The sequence below is a fragment of the Gobio gobio genome (assembly GCF_949357685.1).
Source record: "Gobio gobio genome assembly, chromosome: 19".
In the NCBI taxonomy this organism is placed as follows: domain Eukaryota; kingdom Metazoa; phylum Chordata; class Actinopteri; order Cypriniformes; family Gobionidae; genus Gobio; species Gobio gobio.
The window spans coordinates 25,335,124-25,355,281 of NC_137112.1; the positions used below are offsets into that span (position 1 = coordinate 25,335,124).

General features: G+C 36.9%; 2 protein-coding genes across 3 annotated transcripts in view; both read right to left on the minus strand.

Annotated features, from left to right (window-relative positions):
* Positions 1-6,307, minus strand: part of ly75 (lymphocyte antigen 75) — a 45,938-nt gene extending 39,631 nt beyond the window's left edge. Inside the window, exons 1-2 of one of the 2 annotated variants that reach the window (XM_079845268.1) lie at positions 6,032-6,307; positions 3,621-3,989 (exon numbers count right to left, since the gene is read on the minus strand). In XM_079845268.1, coding sequence (XP_079701394.1) covers positions 3,621-3,989; positions 6,032-6,125 — 463 coding nt within the window. In that variant the 5' untranslated portion in view covers positions 6,126-6,307. The remainder of the gene's footprint in view (positions 1-3,620; positions 3,990-6,031) is intronic. The other variant, XM_079845267.1, reaches the window with a different exon arrangement.
* A 10,290-nt stretch (positions 6,308-16,597) lies between these two features.
* Positions 16,598-20,158, minus strand: part of pla2r1 (phospholipase A2 receptor 1) — a 35,714-nt gene continuing 32,153 nt past the window's right edge. Inside the window, exons 28-30 of the mRNA XM_079843837.1 lie at positions 17,469-17,645; positions 17,096-17,137; positions 16,598-16,861 (exon numbers count right to left, since the gene is read on the minus strand). Coding sequence (XP_079699963.1) covers positions 16,644-16,861; positions 17,096-17,137; positions 17,469-17,645 — 437 coding nt within the window. The 3' untranslated portion in view covers positions 16,598-16,643. The remainder of the gene's footprint in view (positions 16,862-17,095; positions 17,138-17,468; positions 17,646-20,158) is intronic.

Here is a 20,158-nt window from a genome sequence, read left to right on the forward strand (position 1 = left end):
TATTCAATAAATATTATTAAACTAAAATATAGAACATTTATTTAATTGAAAAATAGTTAAGGTGTATGGTCACATTTGACCATCAATGAGTGAGGGTGACCAATTAGTAAGGAATACCTGAGGGCTGCATACAAGAAAAATATTAACATTAATGTTAACAATGTTGATCTCCATCACTCTCCATTATAAAATGATACTGTAGGAAATATGTTTGACGTAACAATCAATGCACACTATACTGTACTGTTTACCAAAAATTGCTGCAAATACCTGTATAGTGAAACTGTCTATCCATTCAAATGCATTGACAGCGTGGGTTTGAACCACGTGACTGTGCGCGCCGCCGGGAGATGAGAGCATGTCGCAACTCTGTTTTTCAACGCCTCTGGCTTTAAACTGTTATGCCACATTAGCGCCAAAACGCTATTTATTGTTTGAATTTCGTATTAAAACTTTAAAAATGTTTCAAAGCTTAGACTTTTTCATATCAAGAGCAGGTTTGGCCATTTGAGAGCGAGAGACGTGCATGAGTGAAAGAGAGACGGAGGGAGAGCAGGGAAAGGAAGTGCATCTGAACGAATATGCTGCGCATTTTAAATAGCGTAAAAAAAGAAAGAAGAAAAACGACACGTAATATGTGGTGGCCGCTGTTGATTCTGTGGCACACCGCCACGAATTAGTCTATATGTGGGAACTTATAAGGTCAATCACCCTGGACAACCTTTTTCTAGGTCACAATGGTTGATGCATTCAGCTACCTGCTCATAGCATGACCCATTACAGCTTATTTCAATAGAGTGCAACAGTGCCTGACCCCTTTGCCAGCAGTGCTGGTCTCGAAAGTATTTCATTCCGGGAGTATTTTTTCATTCAGTTTTCCCATAGGGATTTTAAAATAGTCTTTGTTAGAGTTATAAGCCATGAACCAAGCCAATCAGCTACGAGGTGAATCACAGCATTACAAATTTGTTCTAAAGCAAAAAAGTTACAAGACTGTGTACATAACCGTTTTAGTAGTGAGGGAAAGAACTACAACCCCATGGAACATTGCGAAAAGCATAACCGAATTAAAAAAAAAATTATTATACGTATAAGAACTATATATTTTAAGTTTATTGCAAAATATGCATATACATATACAGTGGTGGTCAGAATTATTAGCACCCCTGATAAATACGATCAAAGATACTGTAAAAATAAATTGCATTGTTTATCCTTTTTATCTTTCATTCATAAAATTCGCAAAAATCGAATCTTTCATTGAAGTAAAAGAATTGAAACTGGGGGGTTGATCACATTATGAAATAAATCTTTTTCTCCAAAACACGTTGGCCATAATTATTGGCACCCTTTTATTAAATACTTTTTGCAACATCCTTTTCCCAAAATAACAGCCCTATAATAAGAGTCCTCTCCTATAATGCCTGATGAGTTTGAAGAACACCAGACAAGAGATCAGAGACCATTCATATAGGGTTCATGTCAGGGGACTGGGATGGTTATGGCAGAAGCTTCATTTTGTGCTCAGTAACACATTTGTGTGTCGTTTTTTATGTTTGTTTTGGATCGTTGTCCTGATGGAAGATCCAACCACGGCCCATTATAAGATTTCTAGCAGAGGCCATCAGGTTGTGATTTTTTATCTGTTGGTATTTGCTGGAATCCATGATACCATGTATCTGAACAAGATGTCCAGGACCTCCAGCAAAAAAAAAGGCCCACAACATTAAAGATCTAGCTCTATTTTTAACCGTGGACATTGGGGTACTTTTTATCCCTGTTTGCACCAAACCCATCTGGTGGGTTTTCTGCCAAAAAGCTCTTGTTTTAGTTTCATCTGACCATAGAACCCTTTTGAATTTCTAGTCGTGTCTGACAACTGAATATGCTGGAGTTTGTTTCTGGATGAGCAAGAAGGATTTTTCTTGAATCCCTCCCAAACAACATGTGGTGATGTACGGGTTGTTTGATTTTCTTTTTAGGTTTTCTGACCCAAGGCTCAACTAATCTCTGCGATTCTCCATCTGTGATCCTTTGAGAGTCTTTGGCCACTCAAACTGCCCTCCTCATTGTGCATTAGGATGATTTAGACACACGTCCTCTTCCAGGCAGAATCGTAACATCTTTAGTTGATTGGAACTTCTCAATTATTGCCCTGATTATGGAAATGTTCAATGCTTTAGCTATTTCCCAACAGCCACTTTCTATTTTGAGAAGCTCAACATTATTTTGCTGCACATCAGCACTATATTCTTTGGTTTTACTCATTCTGATGGATGATTAAGGGAATTTGGCCTTTGTGTTTCCTCATATTTATACTCCTGTGAAACAAGAGGTCATAGCGAGACAATTTCATGTTCCTAGTCACCCTGGTGGGCTAAAAAATATATATATTAATGGGAATATACTAAAACAATTCTAGGGGGGCCAATAATTGTGGCCAAAAACATTTATTTTATAATGTGATTTTCCCCCGACTTTAAATTCTTTTACTTCAATAAAAGGTTAGGTTTTTGCGAATTTTTTGAATAATAGATCAAAAGGATAAACAATGCAGATTTATTTTTACAGGCATCTTTGATCGTATTTATCAGGGGTGTCAATAATTCTGACCACAACTGTATATATACACATGGACACACAACCATTTCAGAATTTTGAGAGCATAGGGATACCGACTCAATCATTCGCAGCGCTTCATGGGAGTGGGCGGAGCTAAAGAGCTATTTTGGAGCATGCTGCTTTTTTCGACTCTCTGATTGGTGTAATTTTCTGTACAGCAGCATGGGTAATGTAATTTTTCACCAGGAATGCCACTGACAAACATAATTTTTCTTAAATAACCTGAAATAATATGGAATGGCATAGGTCTGTCTTCAAAGGTTTGTAAGCTATCGTTAAAAATCTATTTCCTTACGGAGAAAATGAATGGAGTTTTTACTTGCAGTTGCACTCTATCAGCATCATTACTCCAGTCTTCATTGTCACATGATCCATCATAAATGATTCTAACATGCTGATTTGCTGCTCAATTTTTTCATCTTTTATTTATCAAAGAACCCTGAAAAAATGTATCATGTTTTCTACAAAAAACATTAAGCTGACTGATAATAACTGCATATAAATAAATCAGCATATTAGAATGATTTCAGAAGGATCATGTGACTGAAGCTCAATTGTATACTCTTTTATTTATCAAAGAACCCTGAAAAAATTTATCATTTTTTTTACAAAAAACATTAAGCTGACTGATAATAACTGCATATTAATAAATCACCATATTAGAATGATTTCAGAATGTGACTGAAGACTGGAGTAATGATGCTGAAAATTCTGTTTTACTATCACAGGAATTAATTACATATTCAAATATATTAGAAAAGGGTTATTTAAAATTGCTATACATTTCACGATATTACTGTATTTTTGTTTGTTTGTTTTTTTTAAATGCAGCCTTGTTGAGCATAAGAGACCCCTTTCAAAAACATTAAAGACTTTTGACAGGTAGTGTAGGTATATAAAAAAAGTGTTAGCGTGTTCTCACACTTGAGTCCTCTTTAAAAGAACCAAGCTCAGACCCCTGAAAAGGACCAAGTGTGAAAACACCCTTAGTGTCATACTTCGATACGGCCGTTGACAGATGTTATCCAAGCTCCCTCCTCTTTTCCAAGTGTCCTGTCCGTCCCTCTTTGCGGCTACAGAGTCGTTAGGCCCGGCGCTGAGCTTCATTTGGTATTCTGTGTAGATGACGTCCTCATAGCACTTCCACCGCAGAATCTCCGTGGAGTCGCAGCTGAACAGGGTCACGGTTTTGGAGCGCACCTCCAAACCCAGACACTTAGACGATTCCACGTGGAACAGCCTGTGGGCCGAACCCCACTTCCACGACACGGCCGGGACTAACGAACAATTTCCCAACTTCAAGGCTTCATTCTGGACCAGGAGGCATTTCCCATTGCCATTGTGCTGGATAGTAAACGTGTCATCTCCTGCGTGAATAAAACAGTTGGTTATTTGGTGATTATCTGAGAGATGGCGACAGTGGAGAGAAATCAACTACTATGTGCTCGATCACCGTTTTAAATATATCAACAAAGATGATTAAGATCCAAGTGTCCTTAGATGCACTTTTTACAGACGCCACAGACCACGTGAGGAAAGCACATTTCTAACCAAGACATATCTACTTGTATAGCTGTGCAGAATGTCTAGAGTCGGCTGCAATCTTTGTTTATACAGCAATGTGTTATTGTTGAAGCAGCCTTGGAGTGCATTTACATAAATAAACACTGGATTATTAATAGGTTTTTCTCTCTTGCCAAAGTGAACTTATTTTCCACAACATCTGATAAAGTGTCACAGTTGTGTCATAATAGTGTCTGCACTCTGCTTTGCACTTCGCTGTTGGGAACAACAGGAAGAAAACAAAGGGCTTTTTGAGATATGGAGTGTGGGCCGCCACTGCAGCACCAACAAAACAAACACTACATCAACATTTCTCTGAAGAACACTGCTGAAAATCTTTGTTTGTACAATACTTAACCAGTTTGTTTACACATATTTAGCCAACATACAACATATGCGTGAACAAGTTAGAAATTAATAATCTATTCGGTAACACTCTACAATAAGGTTTCGTTTGTTAACATTTAATGTATCAACTAACATGAATTAACCATTATCAATACATTTGTTATAGTATTTATCAATCTCTGTTAATGTTAGTTAATAAAAATCCAGCTGTTCGTTGTTTGTTCAAGTTAGTTCACGGTGCATTAACCATGATTTCCATAATGTATTAGTAAATGTTGATATTAACTAAGATAAATAAATGCTGTAGAAGTATTTAACTAAGGTTAACTAATGAAACCTTATTCTAAAGCGTTACCATAATATATTCAATAAATAAGTATGTATTTTAATGTTATATTAATTTTATTCTCAATCTTAAATTATTTAATACAATATATTACATTACGCAGTTTATATATATATATATATATATATATATATATATATATATATATATATATATATATAACTTCAAAAAAATGAAAATGTTAATAAAAATATAGTATATAGAAATGCTTGTTAATATATATAAGATTGTAGACATTTATTATAATACTAAACTGTTTTAAATTGTGTTTGAATTATGTTTATCAACATAATATAGTAAATCCTGAAGGCTCGAAGGAAAACAGTGGCATAAAAGTTAAAATTGTGTCAAAATACTCCCTTCCTCACTAACTCAATATTTTATAAATAAATACAGTTAATAGTAATACAGTTATTCAATACATACATATTTTATTTCATTTGATTTTTTTAATTAATTATATTTATAAATACATACATATATATAGGCCTACATATAGAGTATATAATGACAACTCAAATATAAATAATACAGTAAAAATTGCGGATGTGTGGTCTCTCTCTCTCTCTCTCTCTCTCTCTCTCTCTCTCTCTCTCTCTCTCTCTCTCTCTCTCTCTCTCTCTCTCTCTCTCTCTCTCTCTCTCTCTCTCTCTCTCTCTCTCTCTCTCTCTCTCTCTCACACACACACACATACACACTCACTCACATCTTTACTGAAATATGAGGAGGTGTTTTGCAGAAGACGGATATGAACCGTGATCTACATTAAGGCAATGGAGTGGGTTAATATCTCAGTGCTGTTATAAAACTGAGAATTGTTTTCAATAAATTGGTCATGACTCTCTAAACAGGCAGCATGTGAACGAACCACCCGACCCACGAACTCACACATTTAAACTGAATTAACGAATGGCCCACTTACGTATGCGTATTAAATGCTTCAGAACAGCACGCACAAATTATATAACAAACTGAAACAACCTGCTTTCACTCTCTCCTCACCTTCACCATCAGACTGGCGGGGCTTCGGTCATTTTAGGCTTTTCAGGTTTTAAATGTCAGAATGGTTCAATAATAATTGTATCAATAGAAGTCAGTATAATGTTGTAGAGGACGTATATCATTATATACAGAACAGAAAGGCAGACTTACCGCTGTTTACAGCTAATGCGTAACTTACAGCTGCGCTTTCTCCTGAAAGTAGGAATATTATAGTGTAAAACAACTGCTGTGTGCTCCAATCCATGCTCAGTAATGTAAACAAGCCCTCCTGACTGCAGTCATCCGTTTCTCTAGACTACATATGCTTGTAGAGGCCGGGTTTGTAGTTTCACGCTGGAAGCGGCAGAAAATCCCTCCTGATGATGTTGCCTCGCCACTCCTGAAACATTTTCTGTTTCAGTTTATTGCTACCCAAACGCTATGCCCAAACGGGCCGCTGTGGGGTGTCTGCTGTCAAGTACGTCATGGTGGAAACGCCACGCCCTAATCTGAAGTGCATGCTGCTGCTTCTGTGACTTCATGCGTCTCCTCACCTTCTTTGTATATTTATTGCAACATTGATTATTACAGCTTTTTAAAAAGTTATTTCTTTATTTAGTTTGGGCAGTCACTAAAGTGGGCAGTAAATATTTAACCTCCTAAGACCCAGGGGAATACTTTTTTTTCTTTTTTTAATTGAGTTTTTTTTTTTTCTAGTGCTGGGCAATCGCGTCCACAATACAAGTTTGCGTTTACATAATGTGTTTGTACTGTGCATACGTATTATGTATATATAAATGCACACACATGCATGTATATATTTAAGAAAAATAAAATATTTATATTTATATATAAGATAAATTATATAAGGGTCCTGTTATACAGTGACTTTTCTGTCCCTATGATTTATACTGTCCCATATATTTTATAAAATGAGTCACATATTTATAAGAAATGGCTTAAATTATAAATGTAGGTCTTCTTTATCACTTAAACAGATATAATAGATATTAAAAATACTATTTTGTATTTTACACACCTTTTTATTGATATAAGCATTCAATTTTATCATGTAGGCTACTCAGTGCAAAGTAATCAACTTCCACAAGAACTATAAACCATGAAATGATAAAAATCTCAAAATATTTTTAGATTATGTTATAGAATAGGCTAAACTTCCTCTAATCATAAACATTCATCATGTTAAACTTTAGTTATTTTTTGTACAATTTTATTAATTAACCGTGTCCCTGAAGTCATCTTCCACCCTGTTAGGATGTATTTCTCGACTTCCAAAAAAGACCACAATTCCATATAGACCATTTTCAGGAAATTACATCATTTATTTTTCCTGCTGGAATTCAACCATACAAAATGAAGTAAGCTTCAACTCTCACCTCTACCTTTTTTTTCTTTTTAAATGTTATCCTGCTTGTCCCACTCTTAAAGTTCCACCCTGTTAGGCTCTGTTATGAAGAATGTCTATAAACCTAACAGGGTGGAAATTCTAATAGAATAAATTGTATTTAGTGTATATTTGCAAATTCTATATACATATATGTGTATGTATAAATATTATATATATATATAAAACAATATTATATAGGTGCAGTTCCACACATTACTGATGACAAATCATGCAGGACAATGACGGAAAACTGATCCACTGTTATGGTGTTCCACCCTGTTATCATTGGTTCCACCCTGTTAGGTGGGTCATTTTTAAATAATAATTTGACAGCAAGGTTTAATGTTTTGCATACTTATGTCTTATTTTGAGAGGTGAGGAGCATTAACAGCATATACAGTATATGTTTTTGAACACATCTTTTTTGTTATTTACCATCCTGTTGGCAAAAATGGGTACAAAAGTACCTGTTCTTAATAATCAAGACATTCTATTCATCAATAATAGTTGTGTTATTGTTTCAGGAATAAAAAACAATACCATGATGGCATAAGGGACATATACTATCCAAGAAAAGCTCATTATTGTTTAACATTTACATTATTAACATTTTGTGATAACTGTATGTCCCTAACAGGGTGGAACACCTTCACGGCCCGTGTCTGAACAATGAATCTACCCATAATTATTATTTTTTTAAGTCCCTGAGCTTGACCAATGTGTATTCCTGATAGTTAAACGTGTCACTATTTTGGTAGAATGCTTTTTTCCCAAACATTTATGAAGCCAAAATGTTACTGCATACCAATGACCCATAAATACAGTATATACATGCAAATATTGTACATGAAGGAGAATGTATGTATATATGCATAATAATTATACACAGTACACACACATATATTAATATGTAAACACTAACTTTTATTTTGGATGCAAATAATCGCGAGTTAGTGTATAGTGCCCAGCACTATTTTTTATGGCATTACATTGTTTAGAGCATTAGAAACAAGTGGACATTTTTTTTTTTGTTTGGAGGTAATATTTTATTAATTTGTGATGCTATGTCCTAATAAGTGGACACCGGGACTCAGTTGTTTAATAAATAAAATGAAATGAAAGGACACGTATAGGCAAAAACAATGGGATTTTTTTTTCATTCACCAATCAATTTAGGGTTCAGGATTTTTTAACCAAACCTTGTTTAAAGATGATTCTCAACTATGTTATGAAAGATATAATGGAATTAATTGAAATGTGGGTAAAATGGCCATACAAGGGTTTTCAATTCAATGCAATGTATCTATTCACTGTCTCTAATTTGCATATTCATATTTTATAGGAACATTGATATGTAATTTCTTTCCCTGTTCACTTGTTGTGTCTTCTAAAATGCCTGATAAACATGATTTAAGTCCTGGGGTCAGTTGCATAAACTAAGCCATTATGTTAAGACAGCGTCTTAAGATCTAGTATGAGCCACTGCAGTTAGGCAAGTGGCATTCAGTCTTACTTTTTGTATCAAATTAGGCCTGTCTATGTTTTTATGTAACTGATTAAAAAAAATTATGAACAGTCTTCAAGAAATTTTTTTTATGTCTAACTTGTAAGACTAGTCTTAACGGTTAATGCAACCGGTTTATCCAACATACAGTGGATTATTATTATTATAGTGCCATTATTAATGGGTGCATTTGTGTGTGGGTTTGGCTCTACTTGTTGTGAGAGCTAAATGTCCTCACTTGGGTAGAAACTGATTACATGTAATGTGGATTACGTAATCAGATTCCAAAAATTACGTAGGCTACTTGTAATTTGATTATATTACGTTACTTTTTATTATATTAAGTTACTTTTTTATTGATATTACATGATTACATGTTATTCTCACAATGGCAGTCAAATATTCATAATTCATTGATTCGCCCAACTACTTATTTTTCATCTTTTCAATTTTCCTTTCTACCTACTGCGTCTGCTTGTATATGTTCAGAAGGTCTTCAAGGTTTGTGGAATTGCACACACAGACCAGCCACAAGTCATGTGCCTATCACTGAAAACTGAACTACTCTTTCATTTGAAAGCCACGTTTCTAGCATCTGTAAAACTGCATTATTCCATCTTAAAAATATATCTAAATTACAGCACATGCTTTCAATGCAAAATGCTGAACAGTTAGTTAATGCGTTCATGACCTCAAGGCTAGATTATTGTAATCTAGTATTAATAATCAGTATTGCTCTACTGGGGGGGTTGCCCTGCTCACTTAATAAATAAACTGCAGCTGGTCCAAAACGCAGCAGCTCGAGTTCTTACTAGAACCAGGAAGTATGACCACATTAGCCCTGTTCTGTCAACACTGTGCACTGGCTCCATATTAAACACTGTATACATTTAAAATCTTGCTTATTACTTACAAAGCACTAAATTATTTAGCTCCATCTAGGCTAATGTTAGTCTCTCTGTTTATCCCTATAGGTTTACTCTAGTCTACCAGATCCAGATCAGATGGTGAACCTGCGACCTAGACATGACAACAACGCAGCCCTGAAGTGTCGGCAGAGACCGTGTCAAGACTCTCCCCTGTGACGGCTTCCTTCCCTTCCCTTCCCCTCTGTACAGATAAAAACACATGTTCAAAACGCTCTTGCCTAGCTAAACACGTAATGCTTGCGTTCATGTCGTCGCAGTTTTTGCAGATTCGCCCTTGTTTGGGGTTTGTCCGGGGATGATGATGATGGTATAGTTTCAAAACTATTTCTAAACCCATTTCATGGTTTGTGTTCTCCGGCCACCAAGTACTGTGGCCGAGCAGACGGGCGTCGGGAACGCATTGGGGTTTTTCTATTTTAGTTGAGGATGGTGTTGTTTAAGTGGCACCAAATTAAATAACTAATCAGCTTTTATAACAGAAATTATTCAATCAAAAACCTACTTAGCTTCTCTTCTAAAGCTAATTGAATTTCCTATTATCACTGTAAAGCTGCTTTGAAGCGGTGTTGTAAAAAGCTTTATATAAATGGTGACTTGACATGCACATGAACTTTAATGACATCCCATTCTTAATCCGTAGGGTTTAATATGGAGTTGATCCACCCTTTGCAGCTATAACAGGGTTAACTCTTCTGGGAAGGCTTTCCACAAGGTTTAGGAGTGTGTTTATGGGAATTTTTGACCATTCTTCCAGAAGTGCATTTGTGAGGTCAGGCACTGATGTTGGACGAGAAGGCCTGGCTCGCAGTTTCCGCTCGAATTTATCCCAAAGGTGTTCTATCGGGTCGAGGTCAGGACTCTGTGCAGGTCAGTCAAGTTCCTCCACACCAAACTTGCTCATCAATGTCTTTATGGACCTTGCTTTGTGCACTGGTGCGCAGCCATTTTGGAACAGGAAGGGGCAATCCTCAAACTGTTCCCACAAAGTTGGGAGCATTAAATTGTCCAAAATGTCTTGGTAAACTGAAGCATTAAGAGTTCCAGTTGGATGCAGCTGCTCTGCCATGGAAACCCATTCCATGAAGCTCTCTACACACTGTTCTTGAGCTAATCTGAAGGCCACACAAAGTTTGGAGGTCTGTAGCTATTGACTCTGCAGAAAGTTGGGGACTTCTGCACACTGTGTGCCTCAGCATGCACTGACCCTGCTCTGTGATTTTACGTGGCCTACCACTTCGGGGCTGAGTTGCCGTTGTTCCCAATTGCTTCCACTTTTGTTATAATACCACCAACAGTTGATCGTGGAATATTTAGTAGAGAGGAAGTTTCACGAATGGACTTATTGCACAGGTGGCAACCTATCACGGTACAACGCTTGAATTCACTGATCTCCTGAGAGCGACCCATTTTGTAGAAGCAGTCTTCTTATAATTCGTGCTTGCTTATAATTAAAATTAATTGTGTTAGATTATAGATTCACTGTAACCTTAGAGAAGACTCAAAAAGATTCCTATAGAGTTTTTAATATTTTTCAAGTTTTCTTAAAAAAAAAAAAAAAAAAAGCCACAATTTACACAGACAATTTTACTTCTTTAGAAACAAAACTGCTAAACAATAATAAAAAGAAAAAAAATGTAAACTGTGACATGCAATAACACGATGAAGACCTTTTAAACACAATCACATATAAACAGACAAACAGTCATACAGTAACACAAAACTTCAGAATAGAAATAACATATCAGAATATAACTGCTTCAAAATTTACTACAAATATATGAAATCTGTGTTGATTAAAAAAAAAAAAAAAAACACACAAAAAAACTATGAAGCCATGATTGTCTTGCCATATAGTCCAACACCACACACACACACACACAAAATTCCAAGGCAGTTTTATATGCATGGCATATTACAGAGGGGATTTCTGAAACCGAAGCATACAGCATTTAGTGTGTGTGCTTCATTCACATTTTTGTGTCAATGAATAAGGCACTAATATAATTTCTGTTAGACAACGCAAAGTCAGAGAAGCACAATCCGCAAAACACAGAGGAGCAAAACAGCTGAAATGAAGATAAGGGGTTTGAACTTTGAACATAGTCAAGTTTTTCAACGACAGAAGAAGAATCTGAAGGGCATAACATGGCTCCGGTGCTATGGGAGCTGTGCAAGGTAAGGAGTGTATAAAGAACAAATATGTAATCCTAACAAACACACTTTAGCTCAAACCAGTTTCAGAGTATCAAAGGATTTGTAATACTGATAACACCAACCACCAAGGTAAACAATTATTCATAGCCACACTGCTGTGCTTTGTTGTGCAGTGGCTTATTTTGAATATGTGGATGCTTTTTTATTGTAGTTTATTGTTCTATCTAGGACAAACTACTTGTAAAAACAAGCTTCCTGCTGTTGATTAACTATTAAAAGACTTCAAAAGATCTGTTCGTCCTGGGTAGGGGGATCACCAGCAAACAGGAAATGTTCTCAGAACTTTGGCTAACGTTCTGGCAAGGTTCTCTCAAATTTATTAACAAACGTTCTTCCAGTAACATTAATAGAATGTTCGTTCAAAGTTATCTGGTCTTTAATAATGTTCTCAAAACGTTAGCACAAAAGCATTCATTCGTGGAAAGTTTTTTTTCTGAAATGTTTTACTTGGACCTTTGTTTAACATTTTAAAATGTTACTACTTGTTTCAGAACGCATAAAGAACATACAAAAGTATCCCATAATGTTTGCAGAAATAAAATTGAATGTTCCCTTAATGTTCCCATAAACGTTTTTAAAACGTTTAAAATAAAGTTAGAAATAACATTTTCATAAGTTAGCGAAACGTTCTTAGAACATCTTTTTGTTAGCTGGGACAGAGATTCGAAAGTTGCATTGTTGAATAGTTGCAAGAGAGTAAAGCATAAAAGTCAACATGAAATGACATCCACAACCACTTTTGCTTTCGCAATGTGATGAATGCATCAAAATGTTACACGTTATTAAAAGTGTCTGTTCCATACAAAAGTTTGCAGTCAATTGTGAATGACTCCTCCCCTCCTGCAACACTGCCAGTAATTTCTGTTTTTTGTTTTATATACTACAGCTATTTATTTAATTGTGTGTACAACATTTTAATGAGGATAAAAATACTGAGTGCACCTTTTTGATTCCATGCTGACTTTAAAGGCCTGTTCACAAAAAGACAAATGTTCGAAGCAAAATTTGTGCAATAAACATTTTTGAAAGTTAATCTGTCTGTTTAGAAGGGCTCTAAACTCTTTTCCACTGGACTGTGAAGAACTGGCTAACCAATAAGAGTCTCACTTTTTTTGGTCACATGCCCTGAGCGACTGCTGTTACATAAAACTAAGGACTCTATCATAGACCTGGCGCAATGCGATGCCAGGCACGACGCAAGTGTTTTTTGCTAGTTTCAGCCAGACGCAGTTATAATTTTCACGTCCAGTGCCACATTGTTTAAATAGCAAATGCATTCGTTCTCATCTGTTCGCCTATGGGCATGCTGGTCTGAAAACGAGGTTTGTTCAGGAGCATTGTTGGCGCGTTGCTAATTTGAGGCAACTGAAAACGACTGCGCAATTTACCAACACAAACCTGGTCTGAAGTCAATAGTGCAGTATTTTTTGTGTTATTTAAAAGGCGTGTTAGTAATGTGAACCTATAGGCGGGTGCACAACGCGTGTACAGTCGGCTTATTACACACACAGGGATGCGCAGCAGCACACAAACATTTTTAAATATTAAAAATAAAAGGATTCCTCTCTGGAGAAGCTTCTAGTCTTTCCGCTCGCACATTCCGCCATGTAAATAGCGAATCCGTCATGGTGCAAGTGCAAATGGCTTTTAAAGGGAATGGGAGATAAGACTCTGATTGGTTTATTGCCCGTCATGCCCAAAACACACCCATGACTCATTATGAGACTAGGTACAACCCTTTTGGACCATGCACCTGGTGCACCGACCATTTTTTTCCATCGTTGTGGAAAGTGGATTCGAACACGCCTTAAAGGGTTAGTTCACCCAAAAATGAAAATTCTGTCATTAATTACTCACCCTCATGTCGTTGGACACCCGTAAGACCTCCGTTCATATTCGGAACACAAATGAAGATATTTTAGTTGAAAGCTGATGGCTCAGACAGGCCTCCATTGGCATTCAGTACATTGACACTTCCAAGATCCATGAAAGGCACTTAAAAAGTCTATCTCACCACAGTGGCTCTACAATAATCTTACAATGCGACGACAATAGTTTTTGTGCGCAAAAAAAAATCAAAATAACACCTTTTTCCAACTTGTTCTCGACTTCCGTGTATGCCTCCACGACGCATGCGCGAGAATATGACGTAGCGCCGGTGTTCGGGAATCCATGAAATACACACTTAAGCCCCATTTTGAGCACTACGCCGAGACCTAAAGCACGATCAATGTAGAATCCAACAGCTTAGACACGCATGTCTTCCTCTGCTCGTAAACAAATCGCTTCTGGGTCATATGTCCGAACGCCGGATCTGCGTCATATTCTCGCGCATGCGTCGTGGAGGCATACACGGAAGTCGAGAACAAGTTGGAAAAAGGTGTTATTTTGATTTTTTTTCCCGCACAAAAACTATTGTCGTCGCATTGTAAGATTATTGTAGAGCCACTGTGGTGAGATAGACTTTGTAACGACGTTTTAAGTGCCTTTTATGGGTCTTGGAAGTGTCAATGTACTGAATGCCAATGGAGGCCTGTCTGAAGCCTTTCTGAGCCATCAGCTTTCAACTAAAATATCTTCATTTGTGTTCCGAATATGAACGGAGGTCTTACGGGTGTCGAACGACATAAGGGTGAGTAATTAATGACAGAATTTTCATTTTTGGGTGAACTAACCCTTTAAGTGCACCTGCGGCATGCGCTTCAGACCATGCGCTTAGATCGTTAAAATAGGGTCCACCGTTTGCGCCTGGAAGCTTAAAAATGCTGCCTTTAGAGGATGCATTCTTAGATAGGAAGGCATCAAGACACGTCCGAATACAATGCTAGCTTCTTGTCCTGTCTCTTGAGATACCTTCATCTGATCGATTTTTGAAGGCAGCATAAATGCATCCTTCACTATCCCACAATCCTGTGACATCCTGTGTTCTATTCAGTGACAGTTAAGCTAAAAAATAAAGATGGCATCTTAAAGTTGCGGTTGGTTTTCCACTTTTGATGTCATTTCTGGTGATAAATGACTATTCTAGAAATTGACGACTTGTTTTCTTAGACACCTTGTGGTATTTAAGTGAAAGTGATGTGACAGTGGAAGGCCAGGTATGGTAACTTATACTCCGAATTTGTCCTCTGCATTTAACCCATCCAAGTTAGTGCACACACATTAGGAGTATGTGAACACACACACACATACACACACACACTGCAAACCATGGACACACACACCTGGAGATGTGGGCAGCCATTTTTGCTGTGGCGCCCGAGGAGCGATTGGGGGTTCCTGCTGTTATTGAGAATCGAACCCCCAATCTTCGGGTTACACTCTAAAAAAAGCTGGGTTAAAAACAGCCCAAGTAGGGGCGTCATGTTTATGGGCGTGAAAATGTAAAGTCGATGTCCCTGCAATAACAGACCGGCGTGCATCTACAAGTGATTAATTCAAGAACATTGTGCAAGTTTACTGCAACAATGGAGCTACGAACTTCATATACTTTTGAAAATCCAGCGTTTAGTTGATCATGGTAAGCGCTCATTGTCACAGTTGTAAACACAATGTCGTTCTTCTTCCTCCAGGGAGTTTGGCGTCACGGCATTTGCTTCCAGGCAGACCGTTAAAGAACGCAACACAAACGTCTCTCGGACATCCTGTAGAAGTCAACCAATCAGATGTTGACTTTGAAAAACCTGAAGTGTTTCCATATAAGTGTGTCATATGTATCAGACGTTCAGCCAACGGTCCGTGGGCATGACGTCTGAGGCTGAGACTAGGTTAAGAATAGACAAACCCAGCATTTGTTTTGTCTTAACCCAGCAGTTGGGTTAAATGTTCCCTCAACCTGCTGGGTAGTTTTATTTAACTCAACTATTGTTTAAAAATTACTATATTGCTCGCTTAAAATGAACCCAAAATATGTTGGAAATTAACGTTTATTGATACGTTTAATGCATAATAATTAAACAATACACATTTATTAAATTGCTTTTAAATAAATGTTCACCTTTAGATTATTATTGTTGCCTCTAGTAATTATGTGTCAGATTTTTTTATTTCCAACCTATTTTGGGTTCATTTTAAGCCAGCCATATAGTGATTTTTAAACAACAGTTGGGTTAAATAAAACTGCTCAGCACATTGGGCAAATATTTAACCCAACCACCGGGTTAAAACAATCCAATCACTGGGTTTGTCCATTTTCAACCCCACTTGGGTTGTTTTTAACCCAGCATTTTTTAGATTGTACCAGTCTGACTCTTTAACCATTAGGCCACGGATTTCTGCTTTCCTTTAAGCGCCACTTACTTTCAGAGAGTGAAAGTGCAATTCAGTCCGTCTGACGGTTTTTATGTCTGAACAGACATATCGCATGTGAATTTTCATGCTGAACATTTGTGTTGATGCAAACAGGCCGTAACACCTTAACAATATCAAAGCACACTCAACCAACAAGCCCATTTGGCCATTTTAACTTTTACATTCTAGAGGAATTCTGTTGTTGTCCTGAATATGAGACAAAGTGTAAAAAGCCCCATTTCCCGCTTCATAAAGTATATCCCTTTCATACTGATTTCAAATGGACTGTAGTGGGATTCGCCTGTGTGTGCACAATATCTTCCCGTAGCTACAGTACGGACAGACAACTCGACTATCTTCATCATATTCCCACTGCAGTCTCCCTGACTGAACTAACACACTCTCACACAGAACACACACTGCACATACACTCACATACTAGTCCCGTCCTTGTGTCTCTAGGTCTGTGAGTAAAACATTTTCATCTTGTTCACTGGCTTGGGAGTTTGTCTGTCTGTAATATGCGCTGCCAAATGTCGGAAGCCTCTGGATGCACAGAGAGTTTCTCTTGTAAAGGAGCCACAATGATCCGATCATCACACCAAACAACACAATGGCCACCAAAGCAGCCACTGAGATCACACCATGGTGCAGACCTGAAAGGAAATGACACACAACAAGCCCTTAAAATGCTTCATAGTTTATAACATGTTTTCTTATCAGTTTTCATATGATGCCTGACTGAGAAACAGACACTGGAGACAAATTATAAAGTATTTATACTCAATTTTGAGGTAGTTATCGTGTCAAAACAGAGCCGGCAGTATTGCAGAATATACAGAGTTGTCACTTCCTCAAAAATATGATTGCGCAAAAAAGATTATTCTAACCTTTCAATGGCTCCACTTCTACCTCTTTGGCTCCTGTGGCTCCTGTGATGCAAAGTAAAACATCTGAATTAAAATCTGACCAATTACACAGCAGAAGCATTAATAAAAAATAAAATAAAAACGCTCTCAGCTCTGGCTCTCAAAACCACAGTGTTGCACAGAAGAAAGTAAGTCATAAGACATGACTATTAACAGATACTTTGTTTGCAACTTATGTGTCAGTGCACAAAAAATACAGCACCGCAACCACAAATGTTGCCCCTCTAAGGCCAATAGTCATTTCTTGTTCTGTTTCTGCAGTAACAATGACTGTGCTGGGCCTCTGCTGGTAGTTTGTGGTGGTTATTATTAGGTCAGAGGTCATGCCTTTTACCTGATGAGGTTTTGCAGATGAAGCCCTGTGTGTCAGTGCAGTTGTCTAAATGCCACACAGCATCCGATATCCGCATGGTCACACATAGACCAGCCCTCAGGACACTGGGATCTGGAGCTTTGGAGCGCCAGTAAGTGTTCTGGAGCGGCGAGCCATCCAGCCGAGTAAAAGCGTTCTCTAAAATAAGCATTTTGGTTACATAAGGATGATTTCATTTTTCAGATAAAACTTTCAGTAAATATAACATTTTGCATAAAACTTTAAATTGCCCCTATTATGTTTGGTCAGATATTACCTTTCATGTAGTGTTTGTGAATGTAAAGGGTCTGCAAAGTTTCAAAAGATCAAAGTGAACGCTAAATGGAGTTACTGAAGACCGATTCTGAAATGCCTGAAACAAGTCAACAGTAATTCCAGTCTAACTTCCAGCACAAGCTAGCATATGTTTGTAACACATTTGCATAATGCCAGCCTATGGTCTTCAGTGGCTGCCTGTGAACAACATCTACTTTGTCCTGCTCTCAACCACGGTAGTTCTAGCTGAGGCCAGGAAGTGTTTGGTTCATGTTGCACTTTGGTTCGCGCGGTCACTTTGCATGCACTTTCAAAGGTCTCATGCTCGAAGTGATTTGGAACAACCGACGGCATCACTACTTTTCGAATCACTGTGTATACATGTGCTGAGGAAGCCTCCAGAACTGAAATTCAGATATGATAAGGGGCAAAAGCGGTTGATCAAATCACAACAGACTGGGTCATCTGACCAATCAGAGCAGATTAGGCTCTCGGAAAGGAGGGGTGTAGAGAGTGAATCATTTATTGAACAATTTTAGACATCGTAAGAAATGAGGTGATGCAGCAATGTACAGTATATTATGAGAAAATGTGTTTTTTGATCTCTGTATTTAAACCTACTTTAGGAGACCTCAAAAACAAAATTAGGAACTTTTAAAATAGCATAATAGGAGCACTTTAAATATAACAATATAAATTCCAGATAAAATAATGTGTATATAAAAAAATTATATATATATAAAAATACATCTCAATACAATAAGGCATTTTCATAGAAAGATTTAAATAAATACAAAATAATATAAATTCAAATTCAAATGACTTTTGTAGTGTATATACATATACACACACATTGATATTTATTTTTATATATTTTATTTTTATATAAAAATAATTGTATACCTTTATGCATAATAATTTTACACATAATTTTATATAACTATAATAAATATAAAAATTCTAAACACATTATATATATTTTTTTTTCATTTATATATTATGATATAAATATGAATTGATCTATCTATCTATCTATCTATCTATCTATCTATCTATCTATCTATCTATCTATCTATCTATCTATCTATCTATCTATCTATCTATCTATCTATCTATCTATCTATCTATCTATCTATCTATCTATCTATCTATCTATCTATCTATCTATCTATCTATCTATCTATCTATCTATCTATATACAGTCCCCATTCATACCCTTGGTAAATATGACTAAAGAAGGCTGTAAAAATTAATCTGCGTTGTTAATCCTTTTGATCTTTTGTTTTAAAAATGTATAAAATTCTAACCTTTCAATGGAGAATAAGAATTTTAAATTGGGGGAAAATATTATTAAGAAATAATTGTTTTTCTCTAATACACATTGCTCACAATTAATCATACCCTATTATTCAATACTTTTTGCAACCTCTTTTTGCCAAGATAACAGCTCTGAGTCTTCTTCTATAATGCCTGATGAGTTTGGAGAACACATGGCAAGAGATCAGAGACCATTCCTCCATACAGAATCTCTCCAGATCCTTCAGATTCCCAGATCCATGTTGGTGCTTCTTCTTTTCAGTTCATCCCATTGGGACTGGGATGGCCATGGCAGAAACTTGGTTTTGTGCTCAGTGACACATTTTTGTGTTGATTTTGATGTTTGTTTAGGATCACTGTCCTGTTGGAAGATCCAACCTTGGCCCATTATAAGATTTCTAGCTGGGACAGTCGGGTTTAAATTTTTTATCTGTTGGTATTTGCTAGATTCCATGATAGAAAGATAGGCCCACAACATTAAAGATACAGCAGAGTATTTCATTTTACACATGGGGTACTTTTTTATCCCTGTGTGCACCAAACCCATCTTGAGTGTTTGATCACAATAAGCTTCTTCTTTTTTTTCTCTCCATCTGACCACAGAACGTTTGAAAAGTAACTGACACTACTGGAACTTCAGACGGGACCTGGTTCTGTGGTCAGATGGAAAAAAACGTTTTGTCAGCAAACACTCAAGATGGGTTTGGTACACGTGTAAAATGAAATAATCTGCTGTATCTTTAATGTTGTGGGCCTATCTTTCTTCTACAGATCCTGGACATTTTGTTCAGATACATGGTATCATTCTAGCAAATACCAAAAGATAAAAAATTTAAACCTGACTGTCCCAGCTAGAAATCTTATAATGGGCCAAGGTTGGATCTTCCAACAAGACAGTGATCCAAAACAAACATCAAAATCAACACTAAAATGCGTCACTGAGTACAAAACCAAGTTTCTGCCATGGCCATGGCCATCCCAGTCCCTGACCTTAACACTATATAAGATGAGTGGGGTGAACTGAAGAGAAGAAGCACCAACATGGATCTGGGAATCTGAAGGATCTGGAGAGGTTCTGT